Here is a 22,114-nt window from a genome sequence, read left to right on the forward strand (position 1 = left end):
TACCCATCCACAAGTGCGGACATTGGTTACTACTCCTTCATACATATCTTTAATTATACTAATGTACTTGAGAGAAACACCTTTCTTCATCATTGTCCACCAGAGAACGTCCCTAGGTACTCTATCGTAAGCCTTCTCCAAATCAATAAAAACCATATGCAAATCTTTGTTCCTCTCTCTATTTCTCTCAATAAGTTGTCTAAGAAGATGTATAGCTTACATAGTAGATCTTCCAGGCATAAAACCAAATTGATTCTCCGATATCATGACAACCTTCCTCAACCTAGACTCAATCACCCTCTCCCAAAGTTTCATAGTATGACTCATGAGTTTTATACCACGATAGTTTGTGCAATCTTGTATATCACCCTTATTCTTATATAGAGGCACCAAAGTACTCTTCCTCCACTCATTAGGCATCTTATTTGTCTGCCAAATCTTGTTAAAAAGATTTGTCAACCATTCTAAACCTTTTTCTCCCAAGCATTTCCAAGCCTCGATAGGTATACCATCTGGGCCAACTGCCCTTCTTGATTTCATTTTCTTCAAAGCCTCTACAATTTTTTTCTTTTGAATCTTGCGCATAAAGTCACGATTCATCTCATGAAAATGAATGGAAAAGTCTCCAAGATCCTGAGCATGACTTTCATTAAATAGGATAACTAAATAATCCATACAATCGATAAAAATGCAAAACCTTTAAAAACTACACGTACATAAGTTTATTTCGTAGTTTGGATACAAAACATTGATATAATAAAAAATTTGGACAGCAATTAATGTGTAACTCATCACACTAATTCTAAGAAACTTCAACTGAGCCTAACAATATAATCAACTGTTATATGATACCTTTAAACAACAAGAAATGTACAAGAGTGGACAATGTTATATATATATATATATATAGAGAGAGAGAGAGAGAGAAAGAGTATGTGTTAGTTGCCTACTACTTTTCTAGCCTACCAGGATTTTGAAGGGGTTTTTCTAATGTTTTTTTAAATCTGACCATACAGATGTGATCTACATGCTTGATTTTATGGGAATCGACTCTTGGATCATCCGATTAACATGCATGTAGGTTCTTATAAGATTTGAAAATCGATAGTCTACAATTTTCATAAATATTCAATGCTTAAAAATAATGTTTTCTATTTGCCAAAAACAACCTGGAGACACCTATTCACTGGTGGTAGGCTGTCAGTAGGCTAAAAAAGTGCCAGGCAGCTACCACTTTTTATATATATGTGTGTATGTGCATGTCTTAACAAAAACATACAACATATAGTTAATTATGTATTGCTGATGATTTCATATTAATGTAGGTATGAATATAGTAATTGTAATATAATAAAGTTGCATATAAGATACATAAAAGCTATTGAGTTGCTGTGCAAAAAGTAATACCAATTAGGCTGATAAGCTATTTATCCTCTGTTAAAAAATTCAGCAATTTGAAGTTTTGAACAGATGTAACTATATTATGAAACAAAGAACAAACAGCTGCAATTAAGAGAAAGCACAACAGTCCAACATGCATATAGAAACATATCAAACTAGATATGGTAATTCAAAAAAATAAAAGGAACTTTTTTGCAACCAAAACAATAATACTAAAGTCAAAAGTCATGTACATTTATATTATATATATTATGTAATTCCGTGCATATATTTGAGATGAAGAAGAGAAAAAGCGGGGCTTGTGGCTACACTAGACAAAATCACAATACAAATGGTGAAGAACTAGAATTCCTATATATGAGGAATTGAATTCCTCAACTTGAGAATTATAATTCCAATGAAAATAAAAATTCAGCCATGGAAATCGGGATTCCCATCACATGGGAATCACGATTCCCATGCATAGGAAGTGTGATTCCACACCGCTTCCGGTTCCCGCTTCCTGGGAATCACGATTCCCACCTTATAGCAGTGCTTCCAGTAACTATGATTACGGCCATTTCCATTATTAACTGACATTATGTTGGATTTAACTAGGCTTCCATTCCCCTACTGATCTATGTCCAAGACTTATAGCAGTCCATAACTCGGTTTATTTCTGAATATGCATGATCTGTTCATAAAGAAAAAGACATAATTTTTCAACCCAGGAAATATTTCCCAGTAACTTCACTTCTATAACATAGTTTTGCATTTTAACTAAAGCCCCTAGTACTTCCAACTATGCAAGGGGTGAGCCACTAATGGTTTTATTTCTATGAAATCCCTAATATGGGCTGTAAATAATTACATCTGATTATGATACATTACATACCATACGGGTGGCACCCATAGTTGGCAACATAAAGAAAATACAAAAGGCAGCCTCCCTCAAGTGCACATCTTGTGTGAACATGTACTTGGTCCTCATATATTCAAGACGAGTGTTTGACAGCCCCTTGGTGAATACAGCGCAATTTGTTCATCAATTACAAATTTAGTACCAGTCTCTTCTGATTTAACCTTCTCTTGCATGTAGTCTATGGGAAAGTGCTTAGATCTGTCATGATGAACTGGATTTGATGAGTGCAATAGCAGTGTTATTCCCACAACATACAACAGGTTCATTGGTCTTAATCTTCAAAACATTAACAAAACTTTTTATTCAGATTATTTCTGCATAGAAAGAGTCTTATATTCTGCCTTTGCGCTCAATCTAGTGATGCTTTTTTACTTTTCGCTATCTTTTTCAAGAAACACACAATAATTTGTATGTAATAGATCTCCCTGTATCTTCGTCTCCTGTATCTTTATTGATGGTATTCCGAATATAGCGGATGATTCGGAGAACAACACTCATATGCACAGTTGTAGGAGCATGCTCAAATTGGCTAACTGAGTGAACCGCATGAGTGATATCTGGTCTGGTGATGGTTAAATAGGTAAGAGACTCAATGAGTTGTCTGTAAGGTGTGGGGTCTTCCAGAAGAACCCCATCCTCCAACCGTAATTTGGCATTAATAACCTCGGGAGTCTCTACTTTCTTATCATCAGAAATCCCAGACTTAGAACATATATCTGCAGCGAGCTTCATCTGTGACAAAATATATCCTCTAAGAGAATATGCAACTTCAATTCCAATAAAATATCTGAGAAAACCTAAGTCAGACATATCAAAATTATCTTTTAACATATTTTTAACATTAATAATACTATTTTGATCATTCTCAGTGATAATCATATCATCAACATAAAGCAACAAAATGACGATACTAGAACCTGCATGTTTAACAAAAAGAGTAGTGTCAGTATAACAAGAGTGAAATCCTAACTTTATCATGATATCACTGAAACGATCATACCAAGCCTTAGGAGCTTGTTTAAGACCATACAATGCTTTCAAAAGCCGAAGTGTTTGACCTTGCTTAATATTAATTCCGGGTGGTGGATCCATATAAACTTCTTCACTTAAACTTCCATTTAAAAAAGCATTTTTTACGTCAAGTTGATAAATAGGCCATTTTTTGGTTGATGCGACGGCTATTAAGGTCCTGACATTGGTCATTCGAGCTACGAGAGCGAATGTTTCTTCGTAATCAATGTCATATTCTTGGGAGTATCCCTTAGCAACTAATCTAGCTTTATATCGTTCTAAAGAGCCATCGCTTTTAGTTTTAACTTTGAAGACTCAGCGACAACCAATAGGTTTTTTGTGTGAGGGTAGATTAACTATTTCCCAAGTATTGGCCTTTTTTAAAGCATTTAGTTCAACTTGCATTGCTTCAACCCAATGAGGTATAGATTTAGCTTGATTATAGTGAGTCGGTTCAAAATAAGAATGTAGGGTTATTAAACATGCCCGATAGTTGGGAGTTAAGGAATCATAGGATACAAACCTATTTGGGGGTATTGATATTCTAGAAGAATGCCTAACTTGTGGTTCTTCGGTGGATTGAGAAATTTGAGAGTATTTTTCGAGGGCACTAATAGGATTTTATTGATTTCTTCTTGAGTAAACATTTATATTGGTATCACTATCATGAACATTTATATTTGAATCACTATCATTTGAGGGTGTTATGTCAAGAGGGGATACCTCACGAGGATCTTCTATGTTTTCAAGAAAATCTTCTTGTATGTCATCAATAAGATCATATAAGAATATATAATCAACTTCATTTGTTTCTTCTATTTTATCAAAATCGTTTTCTTCTTCTAGAAATGTTACATCTTTTGAAACATATAGTTTATCATTCTTAAAATCATAACATCTATACCCTTTTTTATTTTCACCATATCCTAGAAAAACACATTCCATTGCTTTTGGAGATAACTTATCCCTTTTATGTAATAGGACAAAACATTTGCAACCAAAAATACGAAGATGATTGAAATCGGGTGAAAATTTAAAGAGTTTTTCATAGGGAGAAGCATTTTTTAACTTAGAAGAGGGCATTCTATTGATTAGATAGGTTGAAGTTAGAACGGCTTCGGGCCAAAACTTCTTTGGAATATTCCTAGAAACAAGTAATGTTCTAGCGGTTTCTATAATGTGCCTATGTTTCCTTTCCGCTAGGCCATTTTGTTGGGGAGTCCTAGGACATGATTTTTTATGGCAAATGCCATTTTGGGTTAAATAGTTTTGGAATTCATGAGATAAGTATTCGCCACCGGAATCGGATCTTAAAATAGATATGTTATTTTGAAATTGATTTTGAACCTTTTTATGAAAATCTTTAAAGAAAGTAAATACTTCCGACTTATGACTAAGGAAATAAATCCAAACATACCGAGTAAAATCATCAATAAACGTAACATAATATGAATAGCCTCCTTTAGACATAACCGGAGAAGGCCCCCAAACATCCGAATGCACTAATTCAAAAAGCCTTGATGAAAGAAAAGTTCTAGTTGGAAATGGAATAGACTTCATTTTTCCAAAAATGCAATCTTTGCAATTAATTTCTTTTTCCTTACAAAATTTGTTTCCAAAAGGAAAGAGATACATTTTGGAATAACTTGGATGACCAAGTCTTTTACGCCAAGTTTCCATGTTTTTTTCTTGGACATAAGAACAAAAAAAGTTTGTAGGGAGATCAAAATGGTCCATATAATAGAGGTCTCCCTTTCTATGGCCTTGCCTAATCCGCTTCCCGGACCGGAGATCCTGCACAAAGCAACCATTAGATGAGAAAGATATTTCACATCCATGGTCGGCAATTTGAGAAACCGAAAATAGGTTTAAATTTAGTTTGGGAATAACTCTTACTTTTGGAACACAAAAATTTTGAGAATCTTTAAAAGAGCCAATACTTGAAATTTTTAAAAAGGTTCCATCGGCCGTAGAGACACAAGAGTCCTTTGAATTGGTGCAAACATCAATAAGTGCATTTTCATGAGGGGTCATATGAAAAGAAGCTCCGGAGTCAAGGATCCAAGAATACGTACCGGGTGATGATGTTGAAGCAATAGCCGCACCCGATGTGGAGGAAGAAACTTTTAGCATTTGTTGGAGAGCCATAGATATTTTTCCAAGAGTTTCTTTGATGTCATTGTTCTTGCCTTCATCTTCTTTGGTGGTGGTGGCTTCTTCAAGAGAGACCACTTTAGGCTTGAAGGTTCCAATAAGCTTTGGACAAGCGGGTTTAATGTGACCCGGCTCATTGCAATAATGACAAACAATCATTTTTCTTCCTCCATTGTAGTTTCCTTGTTTTCCAAAATGAGGAGGCCTATAGGTTCTAACATTGTTACCCGGTTTTGATACGGCAAGGACTTCATCAACATGCTTACTCATGCCAAGCCTTGTCTCCTCTTGAGTGATTTCGGCAATAGCATCCTCAATAGGAGGAAAAATAGATCTATGGAGAAGTGAGGATCTCACTTGCTCAAATTCGGGACGTAGCCCAAAAAGGAATTGAAACAATCGCTCTTGTTCCATTTGTTTTTGCCTTAAATCAATATCTTTCATAGAAACCCATTTTGGCTCTAAGAGAGCCAATTCATCCCATAGTGGGTTTAGGGCACTATAATAATCTTGAATGCTAGAATCACCTTGCTTGGTGGTTCTAATTTTTTCTTGCAAGAAGTATGCTCTTCCAAGATCCTTTTGGGTATACATACCCTTCATAAAGGACCAAGTCTCATTGGCTCTACGAAATTTAGCTATATTAGCACATACCTTAAGCTCAACATTGTTCATAAACCACGCAAGGATTTTTGCGTGATTGCTTTCCCAATCTTCCACTTTTTTTTGATGATTTTCAATGGCTTTGAGGCGAGCATCTCCTTCAAGAGCCTTTTCTTGACCTTCTTCTTCCTTCGTGAGCATAAGCTTAGGTTCCGGAACGGTACCCATGACAAAGCCCCAAAGCTTCTTTCCTTTGAGATTATTTTCCATTGCCGATGCCCACATCATATAGTTCTTTCCATTGAGCTTGAAAGATAGGTCAATCTTTGCCTCCATGATGTTGTCAAGAAGTGAGAAGATATCCACTAAATATGAGATACACTAACCACACCTTTCCTTCAAGAATCGAGTGGCTTTGATACCATGTAATGAGATATTGCAGAAATATAAAGAGTGCATACAAGCACTTACAACAATGAATAAAAGAGACAATATCACAAGTCCACAAAGGGACAATACAAACACAAGCCTTTAAGAAGGCAACAATATAAAAAGCCTCTTATTGAGAAGAGAGGAAGCTCTCAAGAATGAAAATATACAAGGGGTTCACCCCTATTTATACAAGAGGGAGAGAGGAAAAGGAATGGCCAAAAGGCCTCAAAAGGAGAGCCAAAAGGGGGCTCCCATAGAGTCGTTGGGAGCCCCCAACGGTCACATTTGTGACCGTTGGGGGCTCCAACGACTCTAGGGTTGGAGCCCCTTTTAGTCCTCAAAAGAAGAAAAAAAAGAATTAAAAAAATAAAAATAAAAAATACATTTTATCAAAAAAACTAAAATAGTTGTTTCCTAAAACAACTAGGTGAAATTACAAAAATACCCCTATTGGGTATTGATGTAATATATATATATATATATATATACATATATTAGATACATTTTAACAGGTATATATATTTATATATATACATATATAAATTTTAGCAGTTTTAAGTTAACACTGTGTGTATGTGTGTGCATTTATGTATTTATATATATAATATAGATAAAAGTGGACTGGATTAGGGCTAATTGAATCTACTTTTGGATAGAAATGGACCTCAGTGTGGTTGACTTCAGCTAACACAAGAGAAGCTGTGTCCAAGTGTCGCATCCGCCTGGGTGTGGGTGTGATGCCCTGTTAGAAGAGTCCGTGTGACATAGCCCATGGCTCATAGTCCTTTTTACATACTTCACAATTCTCATGTGAACATTCATGGGTGACTGCATAAGCTGACAGATCTAATTTACCACATACGTTACTCGCCCAGTAAGAATAAGTACTGCAAAGCCCTGGCCATTCTATATGTCTCATATTATGTCTGAAATTTGAGTTTGAAAACAAATTCCAATGAATGCTTTGCTGCAACCTTGAAAATCACAAATGATAAACTAAAATTACTACACATGGAACAAGCATACGGGTTTTATCAGGATGATCCTAGAAAGTTTCAGTGTTGGCTGAAGAGATACATCTACGGTTTTAAACAAGCCCCAAGGTTATGGTGTGAAAGCCTCTATAATGCAGTTAAAGACCTTGGCTTCACAAAAGCACCTATATATAATCCTCCTTTTGTTTGTTATGGAAATAAAGGTATAGTCATCATACTTTTTATGTGGATGATGCAATAATCACCAAAAATTCAGAATGCCTTATTAAGAACTGAAACATTTTCTTCATGAGAAATTCAGCATTAGGGACATGGGTCAGCTTAGCTATTTCCTGATGATTGAAGTCAATAGAAGGAAGGAATATATCCATTTTTCACAGCAGAACTATGACTATGATATATTAAAGAAGCCTATCTTGCATAAACGTAAACCCACTGACACACCTGCAGCCATGAATAAGAAGCAATTCAAAGATGAAGGCAAATTGAAGCAAAATAACCACAATGCCATAGAACAATGTACAGGACAAACAACTGAACCCCTTTTATTTCCTTGAAAAAGTAATGATATATGAAGTTCAACAGCATACCTTCACTACTTTCATCTTCTTGCTGACACGATGCTGAAAAGGCTTGTTGGCACAAAAGTTTCCACAGCAGCAACTGGATGAGCAGCAAGATAATAGCATTCTGTGCACATAAGGACATACAGCAATGCAAACTGTTTTATTGGAAAGAACATTTCAGAAAACCAACAAGATAGAAAATTGCAAGACAACCATGTAAATAGCTTTTGAACATTCATGGAGCTCATTACATAGGGATTGCAGAAACTGACAAATGTACACACCAATAACAAGAGCAACAAACTAACATTGAACCAGCTTACCCACAATGGCAATCTTTGAGACACACTGTCGATGATCCAGGAGAGGGACTGCAGGAACAGAATATTCCATCATCTTCATTACGCCTCTTTGTTTTCTTTGCTAGATAAATGTCTTCAAGAGGTCAAGACTAAACAGTAATCTTTCGAGTGATAAATCAGTCTACTTAAAACACCATAACAAAAATGTGCAAGTTGCTAGGAAGGCCTCATGAAAGATACAATTGATTTCCAACCTTAATATGCGGCATTTTTTTAAGTAGAAGAAAGCATATTTAAATGTACCAAAAATTTACTGTTCAATTTGCAGTAAATAAAATAATAAAACATCCCAGGATATTAGTAAAGATATCAAAATAAGCTTTTTGTGTTCAATGTTAAAAACGGAACATCAGTTGCTTAACCTAGGGAGAGGCCAATACAAGCCATTTGTATTTTTCAAATTTTTAGGCAAATTTCTAATACAGAATGGACTTCAAATGTCCCAACACAGATAAAGTCACTCAACAATAGACAGACTTCGAAAGCAAGTTTCAACCACCTGCATACCTTAAGAATAAAATAATTTGACAAAATGGATATATTATTAAGTTCAAAAGCATCATTGGTTTTAGGTCTTCCTATTTTTTTATTTACCATGCAAATGGTGGATAAGAATTCCCAAAACTTTGGAACATCAAATATACCATGTTTACATCGCTTGCACGCATGTGTCTGTTTATATATAGGGAGAGAGAGAGAGAGAGAGAGATTTATTGGCCACCCTCGAGTGTACGATACCCTCTAGTAGAAACACCTTGTTCCATCACATTTTCTTGACTTTTTTGTGGATCAAACCCTATGGATCTCATCTATATGGTTTGCTTAATTAAAAACATGCTTTATATTATTCAACCACATCGCATAAGCAGACTTTTTAAGGGATTCAAAATTAAATGATCGACAATGTATCAAAATTTCATGATTGAGAAAACATGTTTTTACACTGAAACCACTCAACCAAAAGTGCATTGCCTAGCAAATGGACCATGCTGAACAGATCCATGGGATCAAATTAATCAAACAAAACTTGCACTTATGAATTTTAGCAAGAGATATGGTGCTCTACAGTGTAGCCAATATTTTCATATTATATATGTGTGTGTATGCACAGATGCAGACACACACACGCACACACACACACACAATTATATATATATATATATATATATATATATATATATATATATATATATATATATATATATATATATTATGCACGCAGACACATGCACACACAATTTTATATATATATATATATATATAGAGAGAGAGAGAGAGAGAGAGAGATGCACAGAGAGAAGAGAAAGACCCTTAGGGTATGTTTGGTTGCATTCAAATGTGATTTGGAATCTCATGCGAATGAGAGAATGAATCACATTTTCACAGCAAACTAAACATGTGATTAGGAATCTCATGCAAATGAGAGAATGAAACTCATTTGCAGAATTAACCAAACATGTGATTTGGAACCTCATGCAAATTAGAAATGGAAAGTGATTTGAAATCATATTTGAAGTGATGTGATTTGGAATCACATGAGATGAAATCAAATGTGATTTGAAGTCATATGATTCCAAATCACGGTGATGTGATTTGAAATCGTGATTTGGAATCATATGACTTCAAATCACATTTGATTCTATCTCATGTGATTCCAAATCACATGAGATGCAACTAAACATACCTTTAATTTTTGTTTCAGCAACTTTATTCCATAAGGAAGTATAAAGAGTACATGCGCACAACTGGATCTAACTAAAGCTTTCTCTTCTCTTTACGTAGAATACTTTAAAGGCGCCTTGGTGATGCCTTGTAATTAATAAGTCATAGAAGCATTAGCACCTTAATAAGTGTTTTATTATGACACAAATTTATATCTCGAGCAAGGCACTATGGGTGTATTTGTGTGTCACAAAAAGGATTGTTTTCGCGGAAACGCATCAATGGGTGTGCATTTTCGCAGGGCCCACAGTGACAACACAAACACTGAAAACGTGCGATTCCGCGGAAAACCCTTGACGGGCATGCCATTTTACACGCTGGAGGTGGGTTTTCGGCGGAAACAGTTCCCGTGGGTGGGTCCAATTCCATTTCCGTGGCAGTGGAATCCACAGAAGGGGGTGCCGCGGCACCCCCCTAAGGGCATCCTAGTTATTGTAAACACAACTTTTGTAAAGTATAAATTAAACCCATATCCTTGCAAAAGGGTTTCTTGAACATTTTATATTTACAGTAATTGGGCATATTGATGGTTCAGGAAGGGATTTCTTTTGTCAAACATTCTACATTTACGGTCAATTATAACATGAATGGTTCCTCGAAGAATTTAGAAACTTAGCAAGAAGAGGTGGGTTCTTCTTCATCCATGATGAGCCCCCTATTCTTCTCTTTCCCTCCTACCAGCCCTGAAACACTAATCCTTTTGTAGTAGTTTTTCTTGTGATCATTACTCATTAGGCTAGCTCCTTCAACTTTCTTAGGGAAATGCCAAGAATTGCTGCATCTTCAGTCTTGCTACAGCTCACTTCCATCAATGTCTCAAACGTGGTATAGAAATGCATATAACAATCAAAATCTACACCGGTGTCACACACATTTTTGTTCTTAGTCCCCTCTGAGGAATTCTTGTATTTTGTCCTACTCTTTCTTTGTCATATCACTGAAAGTACAAGAATTCAATCCAAGGAAAATAAAATTTTTAGGTGCAAGTAATTGAGGGTAGGTGTATATCTGTCACATGAACTCTTTATGGAGCCCAACACACCTGGTGCAGTGGGCACCAGGTGTGGTCAACACATCTCAGGCGCGGCCAACCGCACCCAAGGTCATATATGTCCAAAAATGAACTCGGTTGATGCTGGCCGAGTCCATTTTTGTCCAGTTTTTAGTATTAATTTTATAAAAAAAGAGTTAGGGCACTATCCCCACCCCCCGTGAGACCCCCTCAAAGCTCTCCTCTTCCTCGCACCTCTGACGCCGCAGCCGATACTCCTCCTCGACACGAGCTCCCTTCGGCAAGGTAACCTCTCTCTCTCTCTCTCTCTCTCTCTCTCTCTCTCTCTCTCTCTCTCTCTCTCTCTCTCTCTCTCTATATATATATATATATATATATATATATATATATAGGGCTGGGAAACAAGCCAAGCTGCTCGTGGTGCGGCTCGCCATGAACTCGTTTGTGTTCGATTTGTATAGCTAGTGAGTTAAGCCACAAGCAGCTCGTTAACCAAAAATGAGCCGGTACGAACAAAGGGTGCCCGGCTCGGTTTATCTTGTGTAAGCTCATAGGATTATAATATATAGAATTTTAGTGCAATACCTGTCACAAAAGGTGGTGTTGTTTTGTTGGTAATGACTTTTAGCATGTAAAGGAGAGGTTTAAACTTTAAAGTTCAAATCCCATTGTTGTCATTGTTAAAATACAGGTTTTTTTTAACAAACCAGCTCATGGCTTGGCTCAGCTGACTTGAGCTCGGATCGTCTAGTTATGAACATGAGCCAAGCCTGAGATTAGTTAAATGATAATCGAGCCGAGCCTAAACAAAATAGGCTCGACTCATTCGGCTCGTTTACCAGATATACCCTCCCTGCACCATCACACCCAAGTTTTTTTAAAGTGCCGCATCACTGCATCCGCACCTGCACCTATGTGACATAGGTGTATATGCATTCTCATTGCAATTGACAGCACCCAAACAGGAACCTTACTCCTACTATTTTGTACCAGTATTGGGTTTGCTAATGCTGCATCTCTTAACTAACAAGGTAATTCAAGAAAGTCTTTTGATAAGAACCCCTTCATAGCCAATCCTAGATTGCCCTTCAATTGTGAGGACACAGCATATAGGAGGAGGAAGTAAGAAAGATGCAGAAAGTGAGCATCCGCATAGAGACAGACAGACAGATACATACACACATACATACATACATAGATAAAGAGAGAGAGGTGGGCTAAAGAAATGGTTATTTTCAAATCAAAAAGCTATACTCAACCATTACTCAAATGTATAGAGAAAAATAATCATGATCTTTGTGTTTGGGAAATTTAACCATCTAAGGATTTAGAACTTAATCAAAAATAAAGTTCTGCTTGACTTGGAATAATGAGGAACCTCACAAGCAATAGAAGGGGAACCCCATTCACCATGTTCAGTGTTTCTCCAAGCTCACCTGAATAAGGAAGAGTATGCCTACCCACATGAGAAACCACGTTTAACAAGCTTCCATGTTAGACAAATGAAACTTTAATCCCATTCATGGATGTTGAAAGATGAAGTCCCCAATTATTCGAAACTACTAAGTGCATCATTTAGTTCAAAAGGGAAAAGGAAAGGCTGCAGACATAACTGTAGATGTTGATAAGAAAAAAAAAAGTAGCTAATTATTTTAAACTAATAAATGCATCATTTAGTTCAAAAGAGAAGAAACAACTAAGACATGAGTTAGAGATTCATAAAGCATTTCCATTAAGCATGGTAATGAACACATAAATTAGTTCAGGCAAAAATGATGCACTCCTTTGCTTGTGATACTAACTTCTATATCAATTCAGGGCTACCTAAAACAAAGAATCATACAGCTCAAGAAAATAAAATTTCAAAAATCATGAGGATACTACGCTTTATGAAAGTATATTGCATAGACTTCTGTTCCCTCAGCCATCTTGGGAGTTGAAAATCAACAGGAATCTCAGGCACGTGCAGCATAGTATTGAAAATGAACTCAACATTTCTCTCAGGTTTCTTCCTTGCCAAAAAAAACAAATTAGTTGTAAAGCTGGGGCTAAGTAATACATAACACAAGAAGAACCAGATACAACATACAAAAGTCACAGGAAGAATTATTTATCCAAATGGTGATAATATCCAAGAAACTTGCAATATAGAGAAAAAATACAAGTTTCCTCTTAAAAGATTCACAAAAGCAAATTAAATGTAGAATATTTGACGAGCAAAACTGTATTAACGTTTCTTCAAAAAAACTAAATGGAATAAAAACTGCATGCTAGAAGTCAGAAGTCAACCATGCCAGAGATTGAATGGCATAAAATGTAAAGCAAACAGTATTGGTCTGTAAGGAACTACCGTGAGATCCATCAGCAGAAATTTCTGGTCAAAGCATTTAAAATCAGTAGAGCAATTAAAAGGGTGAAGGCTCTTCAAATGTTACTGACAAACCCAGCAGAGATTAGTAAAATGACAATTCCATATATGCACCAATAGTGTTTCAGGCTCCAAACACACAAACTAGAACTTACAAGTTAACGGACAAAATCATTAATAAAGATGCCATATACATTTATAGAAGTAGAAAAGAAGAAGCAGGACTGGATGAAGAACGTCGCATCACTACCCTTACTCTCTATAGTGAAGGGCAATACAGCTAGAATTCATTTTATCGAACAAAAATGAACTCAAATAAGGGTATGTACAGTTGATTACAATCGTTAGTATAATGTTACAATCGCACAGTTACAATAATAAGTAATGAATAAATTTAGTGAGAAGAAATACAATACATAGCATTAATATCACACTAGACATCATCTAGCATTCCTCAAGTTGTATTCATATAAACAGCTTGATATTCTTAACCAAGAAAATTTGCTTAGACTTCTTTAATCTTCTAACCAATGAAATGATAACAATCACAGAAAACAGGATTTTCAGTTAAAACTAATGCACCTTTATTATCATCATTAGACGACATTTAGATATTTTTTGAATGGTTAGCAGAAGACTCATAAAGTCATAATCCATATAACTTTGAAGTTAATGCCAACTGCCACTATCTACAGAACTTTGATACTTGACCACGCAACAGTTGTCTACTTTTAGCTCTCCAAGGATAATAAATTCTTCCCAAGGAAAACAAAATATTTTACAGGTCAGCTGTCCAATCCACAACAAAAGATCTTGATACAGTAGCAATTTCATGTCTAACAAATCAATTTTACAGAATATCAATCAATGATTGACTACCATTACAGGCCTCATTTATCCTTTGAAGACCACAATATGAGCATTCACCAGACAGTTCATAAACTGGCAAGCTTACTTTACTGTGTGCACTGAATCTGGACTCTGTGAAATATGGCAATCCACCTACAATTCTTCTATATGTTTCACCATCTGAAATCGATTATGATTCTTACCATAGCACCTCTCTTTTTAATATGCAAGTTGGGGAATCTTGTAGGTTCGAATCTGAGACCCCTCAGTTATGATAGTGTCATCTTACCATCCAGCTATCAGCTATCTTATTCGACCCCATTTCCTAATAGCAATTTTTAATTTATAGCAAAAGTTGTTTCAATAGCATTACAATTAGCAGCGATACACTTGAGTTGAGATATCCAACACATATGTCCACCATGCCAATTTAAGAGAAACAACATTTCTACCAATTTCAACTCCTATAAAATGTTCAGTCATGCCAAATCTCCACATGTACCCCTATATCAGATCAATAGAATTGCCTTGATAAAGCATTCAAACCTTGGTTTCAGATTTTTTTGTCATATAGTGAAAAGGATTATTAGGCTTCTAGTTGAAGCATGAAAGATATGGTTGTTATACTTCTACAAGTGGATGACAGTCATATATCTAAATCAAAACATTCCCCTGTGAGAGTTTCAACATGAGTAATTTGAGAATTAAATATTTTCAAAGGATTGACGTTGGCAACAGTGAAATAAACACTATATGATTGATGCAATCCAGATGAAAAAAAAAACTTTGTAATCATATTTACAATCATGAAGTTCTAGAATGATAAAACATGCGGTTTGATGGAAAATTTTACCACATAATCTTTCTGAGTTTTTAACCTTTCTTCATGATACCTCTTTGCCTGCTTAGCAACACCAAACTTCTGAGTTATATAAGGAACCTAAATAGTAACATAAACAAAGACAAAAGAAGGATTATTTGCAAAAAGCATACCTAGTATATTTTCACGATTCAAAAACATACCAACTATAACTTATAATTCAAAATCATAGTTTTCTTCTCAGTTATCCAAATAAATATCTGTTATTACTTTAACTCTCTCAAAGATGCGGAAATCAAGGCCATTTCCATGGGATCCACTGAGAGGAAGCAAATCCCCCAAACGCACATGCACATGACTCCCCTTTCTCTTTTTTCCATGCTAAGCTGTCCCAGGGTTGGGGGATCAGACTTGTTTACCACCAAAGGGTGGACCGCACAGAGCCTCCTTTTGCACTATACAGATACTCCCTAATTGATTCAACCTTGAGATAGTATGAATAGGGTTAGATATGGGTTTGTTCATGCTTGATCTAACACTGTATTTTCTTTTTATCAAATTGGGTGTTTCAGATCCAGATTTTACTCAGATTGCACATAGGTTCGGGATTCAGATATTATCTAGACGTCTATGATTTCAGATCCGTTCGAAAGGAAATTTTCTAGAAGTGTAATGCAGGATGGACCAGACACGTTTCTAGCTCATATCCACTGCTAAGTTGCTATCCAATTTTAGATCCAGATTTAAATAGACCCGCATACATATGTTCAATATCAGGCACAGATTCAGATATGAGCTGCACATATCAGATAATTCATGTTAGATCTTTCTTGGCCTTGGGTTTGATCGCCAACCTGCCTACACCCCTGAAATGAAATGGGGATCTTCGAAACACGAGCTTTGATTAACAAGAGCAAGTGTCAAGAATGACACTAAAGCATAACCCTTAAAAAGGGTATAACTGGAAACAAAATAAAAATAAAAAATGTATTCTTTATTGATATGAAAAACCAATTGCTTAAGAAGCATTGGAGTAAAATACAAGAGGGGCTGCACCCCTTTATATACACAGCTGAAAGAGGACTCAATAGAGCTGTTGGGCACAGTCCAACAGCTCTATTTAGAGCTGTTGGAATGTGTCAGTCCAACAGCTCTATTAAGAGCTGTTGGACTGTGTCAGTCCAACAGCTCTATTGCTAGTCAAGTCTGGACAGGACTTGACTAGCAACAGTCATTCTAGTTCAAACTGAACTAGATGACATAAAAACAAAAAATAAAAATAAAGGAAAAAAATACAGAAAAGAAAGAAATTAAAAATGTATTTATATATATATATAATAATATAATATTATTATATATACATATATGTACAGTTTTACATTTTAACACTCCCCCTCAAACTTACGGTACAATGAGCGAAAGTTTGTCTAAGAGAAAGTGAAATCGGGGAGCAGCGAGAGGCTTTGTAAAGAAGTCTGCTAACTGATATTCTGAAGTGACATATGGCAGATCAATTATCCCGTGTAGATATTCCTCTCTGACGTAGTGACAATCCATTTCGATGTGTTTGGTGCGTTCGTGGAATGTTCTGTTACTGGCAATGTAGATCGCACTTTTGTTGTCACAACACATTTGTGAAGCCTTTGTTGCTTCAACTCCCATGTCAGCAAGCAGTCGTCGGAGCCAAACTACTTCCATGGTCGTGGTTGCCATGGCTCTGTATTCAGCTTCGGTGGATGAGAGAGATACCTTCTGCTGCTTTTTACACCTCCACGAGATTAATGATTCCCCTAAAAAGACACAAAAGCCAGTGGTTGAGTGTCTGTTATTGGGATCACCTCCCCAATCAGCATCAGTATATGCAATTAAATCAAGAGAAGAGGAGGAAGATAAGAAAAGTCCTCGTGAAAGAGAGGACTTGATGTATCTGATAATACGCATGACTGCTCCCATATGAACAGAAGTAGGAGCATGTTGAAATTGACTTGCTGTATGAACAGCATGTGCTATATCTGGTCTGGTAATGGATAGATAGGAAAGTGCCCCGACAAGCTGTCTGTAAGGAGTAGGGTCTGCAAGAAGTTCTCCATCATCAATCTTCATTTTAACATTAACAACTTCTGGAGTGTCAACTTTCTTATCATCAGTAATACCAGACCTGAAAACAATATCAAAAGCAAATTTAGTCTGAGATAATAAATATCCTCTAGGAGAATAAGCAACTTCAATGCCTAAAAAATATCTCAACAAGCCCAAATCAGTCATTTCAAAATGAGATTTAAGAAGTGTTTTGATTGTTGCAACTCCCTGTTTATCGCTTCCGGTGATGATCATATCATCCACATAGAGAAGAAGCACAATGATCCCTGCATCAGAATTCTTAATAAACAAAGCAGTGTCAGTTAAACAGAATTGAAAACCAATATCAATCATAACACGACTAAACCTATCATACCAAGCTTTTGGTGCTTGTTTAAGTCCATAAAGAGCTTTTTCTAAGCGAAGGACTTTACCCTTAGGAATACTTAGACCAGGAGGGGGTTCCATATATACTTCTTCAACTAGCTTTCCATTTAAAAAAGCATTTTTGACATCCATTTGAAAAATAGACCATTTTTTGATAGAAGCTAAGGCAATTAAGGTTCGGACAGTAGTCATACGAGCCACCGGAGCAAAGGTTTCTTCATAATCAATCCCATATTCTTGGGCATAACCTTTGGCTACTAAACGGGCTTTATATCTTTCAAGAGTACCATCACTCTTGGTTTTAATTTTATAAACCCATCGACATCCTATAGTTTTCTTCCCTGGAGGAAGATCTTGAATATTCCATGTAGAAGCCTTTTCAAGTGCATCTAATTCAGCTTTCATGGCTTCTATCCATTTGATATCATTTTTTGCTTGAAAATATGTGGATGGTTCTTCATATGAGTGAATTAATGCAATAACTGCCCTATATGTGGGTGAGAAAGACTCGTATGATACAAACTTTTCTGGAGGCCTCGAGATTCGGGATGATTGTCTAGTTGGAATGTTAGAATATTTCTCAAGTGCACATGGAGTATTAGACTCTTGTCGCCTGGAATATTGAATACTAGTATCTCTATGAACTTCTTCATTTTCAACATTAAGATCAATAATTCTGTGATCATCATCAAAGTTACAATCAAGGTCATATTCATCAGATGTTGATGTTAGATCTAGCAAAAAGGAGTACTCAGTGACGTCTTTTAATTTTCTAAAATCAAAGAAGCTCTCCTTTTCAAGAAAGGAAACATTTCTAGACACATATAGTTTATTATTTTTGAAGTCAAAACATCTATAACCTTTCTGGTTTTCAGCATATCCTAAAAAGGCACAGGGAATCGCACGAGGGGAAAGTTTATCATTTTTGTCAGTAAATATGAAACATTTGCACCCAAATATTCTTAATCTAGAGTAGTCTGGAGAAATGTTCATAAGTTTTTCAATGGGAGTGATATTTTGTAACGAAGAAGATGGCATCCTATTAATGAGATAGGTGGCAGTTAAGGCAGCTTCTGCCCAAAAGTCTTTAGGGACTTGATTTGCTATTAATAAAGTTCTAGTGGTTTCTATAATATGGCGATGTTTTCGTTCTGCCAGTCCATTTTGTTGAGGTGTATAAGGACAAGATCTTTGATGTGTGATGCCATGCAATTTAAGATAATTTTGAAAATCTGTGGATAAAAACTCTCCCCCTGAATCTGTGCGAAAAATAGTAATATCATTTTGAAACTTGTTTTTAACCATATTATGAAAAGTTTGAAAGTATGAAAATACTTCAGACTTATGTTTGAGAAAGTACATCCACGTATGTCGGGAGAAATCATCGACAAAAATAACATAGTAAACAAATCCTCCTTTAGAAATTACTGGTGCAGGACCCCAAACATCCGAGTGTATTAATTCAAGTGGTCTTGAAGAGAAAAAGGTTCTGTTCTGAAATGGTAATTTTTTCATTTTGCCGAGAATACAATCTTTACAATCAAATGATTCAGAGTTACAAAATTTCCCTAGATTTGGAAAATGTTGGATTTTGGCTATATGTGGGTGACCAAGTCTCTTATGCCACAGTTCCAACTCTATTTTTTGAATATTATAACAAAAAGCTTTCTTCGGCATTTCCAAAAAATCCATGTAATAGAGCCCTCCTTCTCTATGGCCTTCCCCAATCAGCTTGCCTGACTGGCGATCCTGTACCCAACAACCATGAGAAGAAAAAGAAATATTACACCCATAATCAGAAATTTGAGATACAGATAAAAGATTTAAATTTAATTTGGGAACATGTCTAATTTCTGGAATAAAAAAATTTTTTGTTTTATAAATTTTTTCAAAATTTCCTATTCCTTCTATTTCAAGAGAAGTCCCATCAGCAGTAAAGACCTTTGACACACTTGTTTTATTTTTAACACATTTGGATAGACTTTGATTATTTGGGGTCATATGAAAAGATGCACCAGAGTCAAGAAGCCAAGAAATTTTACCTAAATCAGAAAAAGATGAGGCTGCTGCGCCGGTTGAAGCTTCAGATGAGGAAGAGGCACCTTTGATGAGAGGCTGAAGAATCTCCATTAGTTGGGCCAGGGAAACTGGTGCATCCTGATCTTTAGGCTCCGATCCAGCAATTGCAGCTCTTTTTTCTCTCAGTTCCTTAAGTTTGGGACATTGTGGCCTGTAGTGTCCCGGTTCATGACAGTGATGACAAATAACTTTCTTCTTATCATAGTCACCATTTTGTCGGTTAAAGTGAGGAGGCCTATATGATCGAACATGATTCCCTGGTCTAGACACGGCTAAAACGGAATCATCTTCAATTTTTAAAGAACCTTTCCGGAGACGATTTTCTTCCATTGTTAACTCTTCAATAGTTTCAACAATAGAAGGAATTTTTCCCCTGTGAAGTAGGGCCGATTTAGTGGTTTCAAATTCCGGCCTTAATCCAGTGATAAACTGGTAAAAATGTTCAGCATCGAGTTGTTTCTGACGAAGCTCGATGTCTTCGGCACAATGCCACTTTGGTTCTAAAAGGGAAAGTTCTTCCCAAAGTTCGGACAACCCATTGTAATATTCACGAATAGTTTTGTCTCCTTGTGTCATCATTCGAACTTTTTCTTGGAGGTTGCACACGTGTGCAATATCTTTAAGGGAATACATATTCTTAAGGTATTCCCATGCCTTATCGGCATGATCAAATTTGGCAAGACTTGAGCATTTTTTAATGTCAACGCTATTGATAAGCCATGACATTATCTTCGCATGAGATATTCTCCATTCTTTCCATTTCTTCTCGTATGAGGCAATAGCCTTGATTTTCTCTTCTTCCGATAGAGGGACCTCTTTATCTCCCTCCTTTTTAGTAAGAGATAGCTTAGGTTCCGAATCGGAACCATCCACAATCCCCCATAAGCCTTTTCCCCATATATGGTGCTTCATGATTGAAGCCCATGTTACATAGTTCGTATCGCTTAGTTTCATAGGCATGATGGTGACTTTATCATTGTCATCCATCGATTACAATGAGAGAAAGAATAGGGATAGAAGAGAAACAAGAAGAAAAATGAGAAAGAAAGAAAAAAAAAAAAAAACAATACAACAAGATGTGAAATCTTCTCCAATGAAGTGATAAAACACTTCTCTTCAAGTGGCGAACACTTTTGCAAACGGGCACGGAAACCGAGGCAGCTTTTCCTCAAGATTTAGTACTTCCGCGGCTCTGATACCATGAAATGAAATGGGGATCTTCGAAACACGAGCTTTGATTAACAAGAGCAAGTGTCAAGAATGACACTAAAGCATAACCCTTAAAAAGGGTATAACTGGAAACAAAATAAAAATAAAAAATGTATTCTTTATTGATATGAAAAACCAATTGCTTAAGAAGCATTGGAGTAAAATACAAGAGGGGCTGCACCCCTTTATATACACAGCTGAAAGAGGACTCAATAGAGCTGTTGGGCACAGTCCAACAGCTCTATTTAGAGCTGTTGGAATGTGTCAGTCCAACAGCTCTATTAAGAGCTGTTGGACTGTGTCAGTCCAACAGCTCTATTGCTAGTCAAGTCTGGACAGGACTTGACTAGCAACAGTCATTCTAGTTCAAACTGAACTAGATGACATAAAAACAAAAAATAAAAATAAAGGAAAAAAATACAGAAAAGAAAGAAATTAAAAATGTATTTATATATATATATAATAATATAATATTATTATATATACATATATGTACAGTTTTACATTTTAACAACCCCGACCCCCCATAGGTAAGGATGTAACTATAGTTTTGGTTGGACATTTGAATGAACTGAATCTGTTTAGTGGGATACAGTAAATGATTTTGGATCTTACTAGTTAATCAGGTTGGATTTGGTTTTATGCTTTCACGTCTGAATCCAAGTTTGAAACCAAACCTGCCTACAAGATCAAACTCCAGTTTCACATAAATTTAGATACAGTTAGCATAAATAGTTAATTGGATCTGGATTTATAAAGGTGTTCTTAATTAGATTCATTATCTGGACACAAATTAATGTTGTAAAAAGCTTATTGGAAGGGCCAGGGATATGGATATATTGTATCATATCATCACGTATCATATCATAGGCTACAGAAAACCCCATATTTAAAAAACTACAAAAGATCAATTACACAAAAAATCAGAAAATTCTCAAAAAAAAAACAGAAAAAAACTAGAAAAAACTAAGCATGAAATAGGGGAAAAAAAAGAAATCAAATTTAAGCATTATGATCAATTAAACATAGACATGCACATTTAGAACATGTGAAACAATATGTAATAACTAACAAATCAAAATATTTATTAATTAAGAGTTACATTAGAAAAAAAGCATTCAAAACTGCCTAAATTTGTCACTCATGTCAAGAACGATAATAGAA

General features: G+C 35.9%; 1 protein-coding gene across 7 annotated transcripts in view; it reads right to left on the reverse strand.

Moving 5' to 3' along the window:
* LOC149817075 (histone-lysine N-methyltransferase ASHH3-like) overlaps positions 1-22,114 on the reverse strand; it is a 73,913-nt gene that overhangs the window by 47,996 nt on the left and 3,803 nt on the right. For 3 of the 7 annotated variants that reach the window (XM_089987299.1, XM_089987298.1, XM_089987302.1), the window contains 4 exons: positions 15,230-15,277; positions 13,041-13,167; positions 8,387-8,498; positions 8,088-8,187 (listed from right to left, as the gene is read on the reverse strand). In XM_089987299.1, coding sequence (XP_089843425.1) covers positions 8,088-8,187; positions 8,387-8,498; positions 13,041-13,167; positions 15,230-15,277 — 387 coding nt within the window. Of the gene's footprint in view, positions 1-8,087; positions 8,188-8,386; positions 8,499-13,040; positions 13,172-15,229; positions 15,317-22,114 lie in introns of those variants that run through there. The other 4 variants (XM_089987297.1, XM_089987296.1, XM_089987300.1 and 1 more) reach the window with 4 other exon arrangements.

This window comes from Nuphar pumila, chromosome 14 (genome assembly GCF_984573655.1).
Source record: "Nuphar pumila chromosome 14, dmNupPumi1.hap1.1, whole genome shotgun sequence".
NCBI classification, from domain to species: Eukaryota; Viridiplantae; Streptophyta; class Magnoliopsida; order Nymphaeales; family Nymphaeaceae; genus Nuphar; species Nuphar pumila.